The 15236-nt window shown below is 44.6% G+C and overlaps 1 protein-coding gene across 2 annotated transcripts in view; it reads left to right on the forward strand.

Moving 5' to 3' along the window:
* The window catches only part of RAB7A (RAB7A, member RAS oncogene family), a 32440-nt gene extending 19707 nt beyond the window's left edge, over window positions 1–12733 (forward strand). For both annotated transcript variants that reach the window (XM_034776652.1, XM_034776653.1), the window contains exons 2-6: window positions 4795–4855; window positions 6645–6771; window positions 9783–10001; window positions 10950–11078; window positions 11424–12733. In XM_034776652.1, the coding sequence (XP_034632543.1) occupies window positions 4803–4855; window positions 6645–6771; window positions 9783–10001; window positions 10950–11078; window positions 11424–11519 (624 nt within the window). In that variant the 5' untranslated portion in view covers window positions 4795–4802 and the 3' untranslated portion in view covers window positions 11520–12733. The remainder of the gene's footprint in view (window positions 1–4794; window positions 4856–6644; window positions 6772–9782; window positions 10002–10949; window positions 11079–11423) is intronic.
* The last annotated feature ends 2503 nt before the right edge of the window (window positions 12734–15236 follow it).

A 15236-nucleotide genomic window follows, 5' to 3' on the forward strand; every position in this document is an offset into this window, starting at 1 on the left:
ATCTTAAATCGACCTCTTCTCTCCCCCCCACCCCATACTGAAGACGTAGCCTTAGAGTAGATTCATGACTGACAGTGAAAATCTATTCAAATGCAAGTTTCACTAAAGAGGAGGTAGTTTAAGAAGCTGCGCCTTCACAATCCTCCACCACTGATTTAAAAACGCAAATATCCTAAATCCTTTTATGTTGATACTAAAGACACAATATCAAACTTAGCTTGGAATAGCCTTTGTAAAATCTCTCAAACCTATTGGAAGAATGAATGTCCCATAGAAGGCTTTCCATAACACACACTACAGCACTGGTGTATGAGAACCTGCTTAAGCGTGCAACTCCTTCCATATGAGGATGTCTTGCCATGAGACTGAAACTCAGTAAATCACACAGGTATCCCCAAAGACAAGAACCATCTACTAAAGTGCAGAAAGGTGAAGTTTCTAGAAGTTATGCCCCTTTGGTCTTGGGCATAGACAGGTGCCTGTTCCAAGTGACTTGTATTCCCATCAGGCTGTGGCCCAAGCAAGGGGAGAAACAGACTAAGGAAGAAAGCACAGTTGGAGGGGATGTCAGGCTCATTTGTACTCTTGTTTAAAATCTCCTGTTGTACACCAGGGCAGCTCCACCAATCATTCTGTAGAGACTGCAAAGCAAATCTGGTGTAACCCAAATAAGTAACAGATGGCTGTACCTGCCATGAACAACAAATGGAGAACAGGAATTTTGATCATCAATGTAATAAAGCCACACTTCCGTACCCTCTTCATGCTCTCCTGGCCTGCTTGTAGTAGTAATGCACTGATCCAACACCAAACCTGGCCAGAAAGGCTTCACTGCACAGGTCACTGACTACATTTCAACTCAGATGGGTTCCGTATGGCTTAGCTATAGCTTTTAAAGCTGTCAGTTCATGTTTATGAATAAGGGACCCAGCTGTTCATGCACAAGCAGCAATGAATACAGTCTTCAAAGAATGGACACTGGCTTAATGTCCTGGTCAGAATGTAGTAGGACTGTCCATGCACAGGGTGCTCAGTAAATAAGACATGGCTCTTAAAGATGAGGCACATCTTAATTTCTTTCAAGCAAGAGGGATCTGTCAGCTGCAGAACTCAGTGCTCCAGATCTCTACACTCGCTGTTCCATAGCGCTTGCTACCTTCCTGGGCACCAGAGCCGTAATACTCAAGTTACTTCAGACGGGCGTCGATGGAACAGAATATGCAACTAAACTTGGTACCCTATTTGGTCTATAGAATTCTAGATGGGGCAGTCCCTTAATGCCATAATTTCAGTTTGGCAATTGCATCAAAGAGTGTTTTAATATCATCAGAACTTCACATTGCCACTTTGAGCAGTACAGCCAGCCTCCTGAAGGGCTGTAATGCCAATGACTGGTACTTAATTTCAAAGAGTGAGGTGTCCGCCTAGCAATTCACATGTTGTCTAAAGCGATTCATAACCTCTTAATTTCCCTCTTAATCTTCAGTATCAGAACTGCAGGGCTCCCAATGGAGCAGTAAGTCAAGTCGCTGTTCAGCCAGAGTATACGTAACTTTCTAAGTTACTGGAAGCTCCACAAACACCACTTCAATTTACTTGACACAATACATCTGAAGTGACAAACACTGCCTCTAAATGCCAGGAAAAAGTGTATTGGCAGCAGTACTGAACTCTTTCCGGTAGGAGTAAAACAGAAACTGTAGTAACTTGTTTACATGTAGAATTTACTTTCAGTTTTTTAGAAAACTCTTCTTTTTCCTAGAGAAGTGACTCCTCAGTAATTGAGGGCACACCAGTAAGACTAATCTCTGTAAAGATTCATGATGTACAAAGTAAAGTAGTTTTATAAACCAAAGTTAGTCTAAACTGTGCCATACAGTTAGTTCTCTGCAAGCTGCTACTTCAGGGTACCGTATCACCCTTCTGCGGTGAAAAAGGTAGGGTGGACTGTAAGGCTTGGAAAATCATACTAGTAGTAGTAGCATGAGTGAAAGCTCAGATTTCACATGGCTGCCAACTACTGCAGTTTTTCCAACACAGAGGTGGAAGCCAGCATCCCAGCTTCCACCTTCTGGCTGTGGCTGCTTGAGGGGGCACAGCAGCTACTGAGCTGGTCCTATCCTTGAGGTGGAGCAATGCTGTTTGTTCTCACGGCTCTCCCTTGGGGAAGGGATCAAGGCCTGGCCCACTCCATATTCATCTCCAGCCCAGGCTGCTGCTGTTTGTCAAGCCAGCAGGGGGAGTGGGCTGGGAATGGTGCCCCACAGCAGCACCCGTCAGACCCAAAGGAGGCACCACAGGAGCTGAGACTGAGCTCCATTGTTACTAGTCAGCACAATAGCAAGCACCACTACCATTTGTAACCTGAGTAGGTGTTATGGGGGTCCTTGCCCCTGTGATGGGATCAAAGTGGGGGGATGAATCCTGGTGGGGAAGTCTTAGCTGCTTGTCAGCTGTTGTAGCAGTGTCTTCCTGGGTATGACCAGGGGTGGGGGTAGCAACTCCTAACAGTCAGATTGTCAGGGCTGCTGGACAGTACTGCATGGTGAGATGCACCCTGGCTTGCTGTCCCTTTCTCCCCCAGGATTGGACTGGCCCACTTCTTCGCTTCTCCCCCTGCCCACAAGTAGCTGGGGCCTCAGTGGGGAGGTGGAATCAGTGATGCCTGCTTCAGTCTCCTTGCTGTTGGAAGGGAAAATGACAGTATTGGGGCTAACAATTTTCTTGCAGTCCGTGAAACTTACTCTCACAGGCTTGATTATAAGGCATAAAAGTCTGTGTTTACATTGACACCACTCAGCAGTGCTATGAGAGTAAACCTCTGTGAACCTTTCTCTTGCTAAGAGTATTAAGCAGTTGACTGTGCTGGTCAATGGCAAATGGTATCAGTGAATGCTCTTCAAACTCTTCTTCCAAATAAGAAACTCTAAAAATCACTCCTGACAGCTGATCGGAATGTGTTAGGAGTGAGTCCAAATCTCAGGTCCATCCCACTTCTGTCTGTCGCTAATGAATTATACCATGACGGTTTCCTACACTGAACTGTGTGATTACTTAAGATTGGATCAGAATCTGCTGTGACACTAGAATGATTAATTCAATGCAAGCAGTTAACCCCAACAGAGCCTCCTTGCCCTGAAAAGGGGGTAGCTGGATGGGTGAGAGAAGCTCTGTAAAACTGGATGAAACATGAAGATGAATAACTTTTACAATTTAGCTTAATATACTAGTGCATTCAACTGCAAAATACTCCTTTTCTCTCTAGAAAACAGATCGAGAAATGTGTAGTTCTCAGCAGAATGCTAAACTGGTGAATTATGGGGCGCCCTCTGGCTTTGTGGAACCAATAAACATGTGAGATTGTTCTGCAGCAGTCAGACTTTTTTATAAACACAAAGCAGTACTGAATCTACTTAAACTGGTTTAAGTGTTCCTAAAGGGTTTTACACTGGTTTAACCCAGACTTATTTATATTGTGCTAGTGCCTATGGGTCTTAGATGAGGGCTGGTGCTCCTTTGTACTAGGCCCTACTAAGTTTATAATCTAAGACAACAGATGGATGTAGACCGATAGGGAGCACAAGGAAACTATGGTATGTAGATAAGCTCAAAATGGCAACAGAGTATACCCCCATCTATGCTGAGAGCAACATTAAAAATGCCATTAAGGGCCCTAAACTAAATCTAGTATAATCCCATCTATGCTGGCCAACCACATGCTTTAGAAAGCAGTGGAGCTAGAGTAGTATCTAAACTTGGGTCCTCAAACTTCTAGCCTAGTGAAGAGTACCTCAGAAGCAGAAATTCTATCCAACTGTTCAGCTCCAGTCAGTTACTCCAAGTACACTATAGTGTCTTCAAAACCTCCTGATGCCACAGCTGACTCTTCTAAGAAGCTTACCGTGGGGGAAGTTCCTGTCAGAAAATTGACAGACCCTTAGCACCATTTTTGCTAAAACTTTTAAACATTTAAAATAAAATTGAGACACTCCTTGCATGCAAGGATTTTGGTTTTATTTGCATTGGAGTCTCATTGGGGTGAGGGATGGGTTTTTTTACTGAGCAGTTGAGAACTACTTTTTCTAGCCTTAGCATAGGCTGCTCTATAGAGTGCCATTACTCAGTGCCCCTGCACATACCATAGTGATCTAGACTCCAGTTGAAAACACATGTGACAAACCCTTATAGAAATGGTACTAGTAAAGCTCCCCATCCTGGTTCCCTTGCTATTGCATGTATCCTCTAACCTTACTCTAGAACACCTAATACTTCCCTCTTAGCATGACTTACCTAGAAATAGAACTCTAATCTGTACTGTCTGTGTCCTCACAAGGAGACTTAGAGGTGGGCTGCTTGTCCCTGCCAACTGGTGCCATTAGGCTACACTAGTTAAGCTCAGCACTACCAGGTGAGTCAGTTTGGGCCAAACTGGACAGCCTTAAAATGTAGTGGGGGCTGTAGTTCAGTCTACAGTAGCAGACAATCTGCACCTCTATGCCATAAACTTGGTATAAATGGTGTGAGGCAATCAAAGCAGCATAAACCAATGAGCAACCACTAATTAGTAACTTGGTGAGCCAAGTACTAATTGTACTCTAAAGCTCCAGAAGTCTCTGGTTGCACTTAAAACTTTCAGGCATACAGGATGGCTTTCCCTCTAACATGTTTTAGCTAGGAGAGCCATAGGATTTCTATGAGCTGTTTCAATTCCATGTTAACTGCCTCACTTTTTGTGATAACTATGTGCAGTCACTTCCTCATCTGAGTGATGGAAACTCATCTCTTTCCTTTTAGTTTGAAAGATGACTTCTAGGAAGAAAGTGTTACTGAAAGTCATCATCCTTGGAGACTCTGGGTAAGTGGAGCCTTTATGAAATTAATGTAAATAACTTGTCCAGCTGAAGTGTCCCATAATGTGGCTTCCAAATGCTTGTGTTCTGTCCTAGGTAGGGCCAGTGAAGTATTGGAGTGAGATGGATATTTGGGTTGTGGAAAGCAGCTGACTACTACGCTGCCTTTATGGCTTTAAGGACACTTGATTGCCCCTTGTTCCCAGTGTTTGCCCCCAATTCAGTACTTAAAAGTACTGGCAATCTACAGTAATGCCAAAACTTCTATGGTAACTCGGTAAAAATAATAATCTTCTAAATCTCCCAGGAATAAGACTTCAGATCTCATAAAGCTTTTACCTTCTCATTGGACAATGAGGAATGGGGTCCTAAAACAACTAATACGAAATATACTGTGCTAGCCACTCGGTTTGGCTTAAATGTTGTGATCTGGGAGTATTCAGCAATACACTTCAGTGATACCTTGAGCAAAGGTGTAAAACTTCAGGTTCCTGTTAATCAGTGAAGCAGACACTTGCTTTTTTGTTCCTGGATTTACTGCACAAACAGTAATTTGACCCTGAATCTCATCAGATAAACAAATCTGTCCCACCACCACATCCAGCAAGCTGCTGAACAGAGAACACTTCCCAATCTTGAGGGAGTGGATATAATCTGGTATCTCTAGGAGGATCTCCACTCCCTAGGCTACTTCACTAAACAAGTACGTTAAGGTCTGATGTTACCACTGGACATGAAGGAGTTGCTTGGCTACTGTAGCAATATCATTGAAACTGCCTTATTCATAATGTTAGATTCCATTAGCTGTTTTCACTACCTGGGGCAAGGGTCACTTCATAACCTGAAGCAACTTGAGGTGAGCAGTATAGCTAATTTCTATGGGAAGCCAGTCCCTGCCCCTTGTCTGAAGGCCTAAAATCATGTTGGGGGTGGGGGGGAGGAGGAATGGGGTCTCCTTTGCACTCGGTACTACCTCAACATCCTTTCTGAGGACTAGAATCTTCTAAAGCAGCATCTTCAAACTGGCACATACTTCCAGGCCAGGGGAGAGGTGCAACAAGCCTATAGTGGGGGAGGGGTGGCATGGGGCTGTCTGGGCCAGGGCAGCAGAGTGCACAGGAGTCCCCAGTGGTCAGGGATGGGGGAGAGCTGCCCTGCTCCAATTGTAGTCTGCTAGACTCCACTCCCTGCTGCTGCCCTAGCCCAGACACCTGACTGGCCACAGCTCTGAATATTTCCCTCCAGAGCTTGGCCCTATGCCGGGGAGAGAGGGCAAAGAGCCCTGGTCTGCACCAAGTAGTTCTTTGGGGATGGGTGCCAGCCAAGCCCTGCTGCTGCTCTAGGCATGAGCTACCCACTCCCCCAGTGGGTCTTTCTGTCCCTGGGAAAGCCTTCTCCGTGGAGGGAGGAGATGGTGCAGCAAAGGTTTAGGAACATCTGTCCTAAAGCAACACTTCCAAAAGTGCTTGCAATTGCTCCCTTTCCTGGTCAGAACCAAATGGGCTGGTTGAGCTTACACAGCCCCCAAAACGAACTATATTATGCAGCTTGAACATCTCTCTAGCTCAAGGATCTTCATAGTCACTTCTCCTCCTGTCTAGGATAATGCAAGTGTCTTCAAATACCTGATCAGTGAGCTGGACATGTAGGTCAGCACGCTTCAGAGTGAAAGTCTTGGTGCCTCCATGATACTAAATAAAGCAAAAACACTTGGACTGAATCTGCCATGTATATCAAAATGCTGTCTGTGGAAACTACTTCTTGATTAGTCTTGGCTTTTTCTCCTTCCTACAGGGTGGGGAAGACATCACTCATGAACCAGTATGTGAACAAGAAATTCAGTAACCAATACAAAGCAACAATAGGAGCAGACTTCCTGACAAAGGAGGTGATGGTGGATGATAGATTAGTCACAATGCAGGTAAGGGTAGTGACTGGGCTGCTAGCTCCTCATCTCTTGTTTACTTGCCTATTTTTAAGAGGCTTTCACAGCTCCTATGCAGAGTGCTGAGGATTGTGCAGAAGTACACATTCATGCCAAATGTAAGCAGCTGAGGTCAGCATTTCTGTGCTCAACTTCATAGTAATGCAATTCCCTGCATGTTGGCTCAGGATTGGATTAACTGCAGGTGACCCGTAGCCATAATGATTCTACAAATATCTATGCTGGCTCCTTGGATCTTTTGCATTTCTTAGCTAATCTTCACCATTTGGCCATCAGTTTGTAACCACCTCAGATATTAAATGCAGCTCCTCGGAGTTCCATTTAAGGGAAGGAGGGAGAAGCCTTTCTCAAGGGGCAAGAAGTAGAGATCAGAGGAAGGCCTCCAAGGTGAAGCCATCACATGGTGGGGGAGTTCTGAAGGCTGGCTGTAACCAATCAAAACAGAAGGCCTTTTAGTGACTGAGCAGAGTACAAAGGTATCATAAGGAAGACTGTATCCTGGGTTAAGATCAAAGAACTTTAGTTCAGATACAGTCCCAACTTTCTTAAATGGGAAGTATCCTTGACTTATCCAGTTATCAAATGAATAAATCTTCCTCACATGGGAGGGAGGAGAAGGCAGAGTACTTTGAGCCAGGCATCCATGAAAGGCCCTTTACAGGAATTGCCCCTTTCTCTAGCAGACTGTACATAAGTCTAACCTTCTTCTGCTTGTAAGACCCTGTATTCAGTGGCCTAGACAGTAAGTTGGGAGACTTGTTTACCAACCATTCCAGCCAAAATAGCTTCCCATCCTATGTGGAGGAGCAATGTAAACAGGACTCTCTATGCAGCCTAATAACACCAGTGCTTAGTAGTTTAGGATGTTCTAACACTACTTTCTTTGCATATGGGACATTTATAGAGCTGTTGGGGTAGTATTCCCACCAGGTCCCAGGCTGGAACACTATTGGACTTGATTCTTTAAACACACTAATACAAGGATGCCCCAAGGATACGATAGCATGTCTAGACTTTTAATGTATGCATACCCTTAATGTTCTAGGCTAGAACACTACTGCCGTTAGAGTGGCTAACCATGACCAGTTTGGCTTGGAGATTGCTGCTTTTTTTTTTTTTCATAACTTTTCCACTTCTCTCTTCCCTCCCCCTCCTTAACAGAATCTCTGTACCCCTCCTCTACTACTGCACAGCCAAGGCTTCCTCAGCAGCGGAGCTTGGGCTGAAGGTGGAGCTGGGGCTACAGGGGGAGTGGAGCAGGATTGGGGGCAGAATTGGGCTGGAAGTGTGGTGCTCCCTCCCTGCCCCATGGGACAGGGCAAGGGGAGGAGCAAGGCTGGGGCAAAGCAGGACTAGAAGCCTGGCACTCCCTCCCCACCCCCTGTGGAAGCTGGCCCAGGCCCTGCTCCCTTCCTCCCAAACATTCCTCTGCACCTCCCTAAGGAGGCTGACCCCCCCCCCCCCCCCATAGTTTGTGGATCACTGCCCTAGGCCTCTGGCAGAGGGTGGAGGCTAAGAGGGAGTGTGCAGTAGATTCAAACCAATCAGTGATGGGTGGACTATCTTCTAGAATAGAACACAACTGGCTTAACTCTTCCCATACCAAATGGCAATATTCCTGATGAGTGGGTAACAACTGCCAGGTCACTAGTCCAGTCTCTAGTACTGGTAACTAAACTAGATCCTCTGTAGGAAGAGTCAATAAATCCCCCATTGAAAGGTTATGAAATAGGCAGCTGAGGGAAGCTCTCCCCCCAACATCGTCAACTAATGGTTGGCTTACCCTCTGAAGCATGAAGACTTGTATCCCTCAACTTCTTATTCTGATGCTCTCATTAGCCAAAGTCAGTCTTCTCAAATCCTAATCTCTTCTTCAAATATAAAAAGCTATAGACAGGACATATCTACTGGAAACTCATGTTCCATTGAAGTATTTCAGGGGGTAGCCCTCTAGTATGGATGCTCTGCTGTGGACAACCTGTCCACCCAACTTCAAATGGGCTAAAACACAACTGCCATCATACTTGACTTTTCCCAACTTTGCTGCAGATTTTGCTCTGTTCCTTAAATGGGAGTGAGACAAGGCAGGGAAGAGACTTTAACAGAACCTGCTGTTGAACTTCCAGCTTGCAGTTAAACTCAAACCAGCTGCAGGCAGGAATTCTAAATGATAAGAACTTCTAGCTGTGTTGTGGAAACAAGATATGGATTGAGTCTGACTGGAAATCACTCTGGGAGCAGGAGAAGGAATTGCATGGTAGAATATTAGTGCATAGAATTCCTGACCAAGTCACATTGGCTTGTAGGGAAGCAACTAGCTTGTAGAGTTGTCTTAGCTTGTTTCTGCTGGTTGCTTGGCTATTGGTGGGGTTGAGGTACCTGGTGAAACTTGTACAAGAGATGCATGAACATATGAAAGCACTACTGAATTCTCAAATCTAACAACAAATTTGTCTGAAAAGCTCAAGGGGAAAACTTACCTTCCAAATATGACTCAATGCTGCTCAGATCTAGACTCCCTGTGGCTGCTTACTCCTGTACCTCTTGTAACAGTGCAATACACTTTGGGATTTGATAGTTGAGAGATTATACATAAATTGGCTTTCAAAAGCAAAGTGTCACTTATTTTAAACCCCTTTTTAGAGCAGTTTATCAAGATTGAGACAGGATTCTGAAATTTGATACAACTCTGAAACTACAGTAGTCTTGCCTCATACAAGGAGCCAGAGGTCTTTAGAAAAGGCCCTTTTTGCTCAGCTTATAGTGACTTCTTGGACGCTATATATGTGCAGGAGATGTCAGGAAAAGTCCCTCATTTCTCTCAACACTGCCACGAGGCTGGTTGAGGACTGCAGAATTCCAAGGAGCATTCAATGAGCAAACATGCTAGATCCCTCCATTTGAACAATGGCACCAGAGCTGCCCCAAGACCCACATCTGGGCTAGTAAGTAACCTCTACTAACTTGTCCCTCTGCTTTTTCTGTAGATATGGGATACAGCAGGACAGGAACGGTTTCAGTCTCTGGGTGTGGCCTTCTACAGAGGAGCAGACTGCTGCGTGCTGGTATTCGATGTGACGGCTCCTAATACATTTAAAACCCTAGACAGCTGGAGGGACGAGTTTCTCATTCAGGCCAGTCCAAGAGATCCTGAGAACTTCCCTTTTGTTGTATTGGGCAACAAGATTGACCTAGAAAACAGACAAGTAAGTCACAGCCTTTCTTTAAAGCTACTGAATTGGAGAGCTTGTCAGGACAATTCTAAGCGGCAGCTTAGTCTTTCCCAAAGCATCAGGGCGGCTTATAAAGAGTCACAGCTAACACTGTTTAACCTGGGTCCTTGGGAAGAGAGCTACCCATCTGGCCTCTACAGAGGCATACATTCCCTTGGAGAGAAAGGGAATAATATATTAAAGGAAATATGAGGCAGTGGTTCAGGATGTGCAGCACAGATGCTAGTTCAGTCTTATTTAGCTGCTCCAAGCCATCTAAAAGATTCTTACTCCATGCAGTTCCTGGTCACCTCTGACATTGGAGAAAATGTTGCTGGTCTGTCTTGCATGCTGTGTGGAGGAGAGGGGTGTCCAACATACATAAAGAGGAGGCTTCCTCTCAGGAATTGGGGCAGGAGGGGATGGGTGAACATCCTTCAGAATACCCTCAAGCAAAGGTTTAATCTCTGCCCTAAAATCCCAGCCATTCTCAATGACTGACTGGGTTTGCTAAAGCAGTTCTCTTGCATGTTGCCCGTGCAGTGAAAGTTAGGAAGTACATTGTAACATCCATCATATACCTGACCCTTTGTATCCCCCAAGGGCTAGGGAGAGTTTGACCATGCAGGTGACTCCACAGTTCTTGGGGGAACTACCAAAATGCTAGGCAGTGGAGTTAATCTAGCTGCATTCTAGACACAGTATCTAACACTTACTACAGCTGTAGCAAGATCTTACTGCAATTAGGATTTAAACCATACCATGTTGGCCTTCTACCTAAGGCAGCAGCTGTGGCTGATCAAATTGGATGCTAGCTTTCTGTCCATAGGTGTGGTAGGTGTTTTTCTTAATTTAAAAATATCTCCACTTGGCAACCAACACTGGCACTGAGTGCCCTTTGCATAGATGAAGGTGGTGATTTCTTCCCTGTTCCTCATACAGGTTACCACAAAACGAGCACAGGCCTGGTGCTACAGCAAAAATAACATCCCTTACTTCGAAACCAGTGCCAAGGAGGCCATTAATGTGGAACAAGCTTTCCAGACGATTGCACGAAATGCACTTAAACAGGTATGATATGAAAAAATATCTAGTGCCCTCTAGTGGCTGTCCAGTCACAATGCTGCATGTAGAAGCTAAGCAATTGATATTGTATTTAAGCTAATGCCACTAGCAAGAGACATGCTGAATTTGCCTTCCCTGTGTCAAGTGCTGACTTGGCACACTCCAAGTCTGGAAGACACCAAAGATAGCATTCCCTACTCCCTTTTCAGGCAATCCTCTTCCCAGCAGAAAGCTGTTGGGGAAGCAGGCTATCTGTAACACTCCACATTACCCCCTTCCCTTCAGTGGTGTGGTCCTAGCTGAGAATAAGAAGTAAAATCTATAACTGGTGACTCTCTTCTCTCTTCTTAGGAAACGGAGGTGGAGCTTTACAACGAATTCCCTGAACCCATCAAACTAGACAAGAATGACCGAGCAAAGGCCACTGCAGAGTCCTGCAGCTGCTGAGATGGAGGGGTTGAGCACAGTCCTTCACAAACAGATCACACTTAGGCCTTCAAACACAAAGCCCCTCTTCTGTGTAAAAACAAACAAAATAAAACTCCCATCTCCAGCTGCCAAAATCCTCCCCATCTACCGTGAGCAACTGTAAGCCCATTCCTCTGCACAGAACTCCTCCATGTCCCTACATCCTTCCACATCACTTCATGGTAACAGGCCTTTCTCTTAGTTTAAAATGGAAATTCTTATGTATGTTTGGAACGTAAGCTAATTTCAGGTGTCCAATGGAAAGAAACTGTTTACAGGTAATCTGTGTAACAAGTGACATACATTTTTAACTGTCTTGTGTTCCCCTGTGAAGGCTGCAACTGGAAAGGCTGATTACCCATAGTTCATCGCAAGCTCAGCACTCAGTCCAATTAGGTTGAGTTTTGTATGTATCTCTGTTAATGCTTGTTACTTTTAACTAATCAGATCTTTTTACAGTATCCATGTATTATGTAATGCTTCTTTAGGAAAAATCTTATAGTACATGTTAATATATGCAACCAATTAAAAATGTATAAATTAGTGTAAAATTCTTGAATTACATGTTTAAGTACTGAAACACAGATTCACTAGAAAGTGAGGACGCTGAAATGCAGTGTGCTAGCAATGAAGTCCAGATAGAGGCAGTATTCTGTACAGTAGAAGCAAGAATTATGTAAGCCTTTTTATTGACTTTGAGAGCTGGAAAAAAAACTTCATCTCCTGGAAAATCTGTCTGGCTTCCTTGTAGTTAAATTTTCAGAGGATGATATGCATACTGGATTATTGGATTCAAAAAATTAAATGCAACTATCAAATGCTCACCTTGTTTGTTCACCTTCCCTGCCCACTTAACTTTTTTTTTAATGTTCTGTGAAGAATGCAAAAAGGAGTCTGAGGTGTTCCAGTCACTCCCACCTTTGAGAAAGGAGCTCATCTTTCCCTTTACTGGGTTGAGGTAGTCATAAATCTTTCCTCCCTTCTGGCTGACCACTAAGCGGGAAATTTTTGGTATGGAAAAACTTGGTTGTCCCCTCCCTTTCCTCCTCTCTTCCCTAGTCCTTGTTCTTGCATTTGTAGCTTGCTTTAATGGAACACTTCTACCTGTTTTCCAGAGGTCTACATTCTAGTACGTAGGCTGAGCGGTTCTGTAAAGAGACAAACATGATGCCAATAAACTTAATGAGAACAAACTTCTTGGTGGTTTTCCTCCCTGTTTCTTATTATCTTCCCTATTACTACACTGTCCCCCACCCTCTGTAATGGGAACTCTTGGAACTTAAATTAAAGTGAGCTCTTCCTAAATGAAGGGCCTTGTCTACCATGCTTTATATTAGAGAGAAATCTATAGAAAACAGCAGTGATCTCTGTAGCTTTAAACTTTTGAATAATGGAAATGAGCAAGCCTTTTAACTGCTTGATAAAACTCCTAGAAACAGTTTAAGTGGAGCTGTCTTCTAGAGACTCCAGCAGATGATGGAAGAGGTTATGGGGAAGCTAGGGCTCTAATTGCATCATCTGCTATACAGCAAGTGGACAGTCAGCTTCATTGTACCCCCGATGTCTGATCCTCTTGGGGAGCCCTAGGCAGTTCCTGGAAGATCATGCAAACATGAACATAATGCAATTTGCTGGTGTGCAATCCCTGCAGGGTAGTGGTGCTCTGCAGAACAAGTGGTGTCTAAATGCTACACCCAGGCACTCTTCTGTCTGCAGGAAGAAGTAGGCACTACACTTGAGTGCTGTGGAATCTCCTTGACACTCCCCTCTCCTGCCATCTTTGCATGAACTGTTAACCACAGTACTAGACTACTGCTACACCAAGACAGATACACCAAGTCAAGGTCTTGGGAGGGGTGGGGGGAGAAGAGGGAAGGGCAACCCAGCTCCAACTGACTTTCCTCTGCTTCAATATCTACAAGGCCTCAAATTCCAACACTAGCTTTTTACACTAAGAACCCACACTAGGGTTAAAGTGAATATTCTAAGCTTTGGCAGCCAGTCACAGTACTTAAGCTGCAGAGGCAGGACCATGGCTTAATACAGCGAGCAAATGTAGTGGGGTAGAACTTTTCTGAGGAGGGAAGGATATATCCCTTTTCCCCTGCTTTACAGATAAATTCTGGACTGAGTAAAACTCAGTTTGTGTTGTGGGGAGGGAGACCAGTGCCAAGGCACTATCTTAGTTAATCATAAACAGAGCAGACCCCTGTCTCCTATGGCTATCAGCATTTAAAGCAAAGCTGCTGGCTGGAGCTTACTTCTAGTGTAGGAAGCCTCTTACCTCTACAACCAACTCCTCTCCACAGTGAGGAGAGCATCCTCTTCTCCTCCTCTCTTCTCTCCCCCCCGCCCCCCAATTGGAGACAGGGACTCCTTCAGAACTCTGTCTTCTTTCTGTGATGGCTTTATAGTGCTACAGGCCACTCCACAGTTCCTTTTAATCCATTAAAGCAGTACTTAAATCCCTGAGGGCTGTGCTGGTGCAGTGTGTTCTCTCCTGCTGCTGCTCTTTCCCATAGTGGTGTGTGGTGCCGTTGAAGCACTGTGAGCCCCTTACTTGGTAGAACAATGAGGAGTCCAGTTGCACCTTAGACTAACCGATTTATTTAGGTATAAGCTTTCATGGGTAAAAAATCCAGTTCAGAGGCATGGAGTGAAAATTACAGATGCAGGTGGAAATATACTGGCACATTTAGGAAGGCAAGTTAACAGCTACCCCTCTGATACTTTACTTGATAGTGTAGACTGCACTGGCTACATATAAGGGCCATCTGTTCTTTCCCCTCCACCAGGCACCTTTTGTGCTAAAGGCATAACATGGAATGCAAGATGGCTTGCAGAGCCTTCAGGTGGACTTAGACCAGGGTATCCTGGCTCAGGATGTAACTTCTTGGTCCATAGCAGAGTCAAAAGGCATAAGAATGAAGCTTGAGACTCTCATCTCAGTACCTTATGGCCTGGCTGATAGCAGTAGCCCAGTGTTCCACAACAAAAACACATGTTGCAAAGGCTTTAGGCTGGTCTGATGGCTTTCAAAACACAGGCCCTTCCTGGGCAAGAGCTGCTGCTGTTCATAAGTCAAAGTAACTATTAAATAGTCCTTATGTCTGTCTGCCACATGTTCTTTTCTAAAATCTTCTCTAGTCTCAGGCACATTCTGCTGCTAGGCCCATCTCTCCAAATCCCCCTTCAAACCATCTCTTAATTTCTTTCCTCTCAGTACCACCTTTGCTTTAATTTAGTGTCTCCTCTTTACACTTCTTTGCATAATCTAGACTCACAGTGGGTGCTAGGTAAATCAGCTCCTGTCTAGGCTAATTAATTTCTCTGCCCCAAAAAAGCAAGACTTTTTGCCCAATGAGTGGGAGTGTGACTGATGTGCTCAGTAAGTTATGCAGCCCAGCAAATAAAATGTTTTTGAATACTCATGGGGCTGCCGGCTGCCTGCAATACAGTGTTAGAGACTTATCTAGTCCATTGAAATGCAATTGCTGATCAGCAAAGGGAAGGTCACATGCAGCCGTTCATGCCCACCAGTAGCAGAATTGCTGTTGGGTCATGACCTCCAATCCTGGGCTGGGCCTGGAGATCAAATTTAAAACAACTCTAGGATGCAAGTGGTAAGGCTGGCTTGGAATGAGCAGCAGCACGTCCTTTCAGTTACTAATAGATTACACTGAAGTTAAAACTACC

Source organism: Trachemys scripta, chromosome 7 (genome assembly GCF_013100865.1).
Source record: "Trachemys scripta elegans isolate TJP31775 chromosome 7, CAS_Tse_1.0, whole genome shotgun sequence".
NCBI classification, from domain to species: Eukaryota; Metazoa; Chordata; order Testudines; family Emydidae; genus Trachemys; species Trachemys scripta.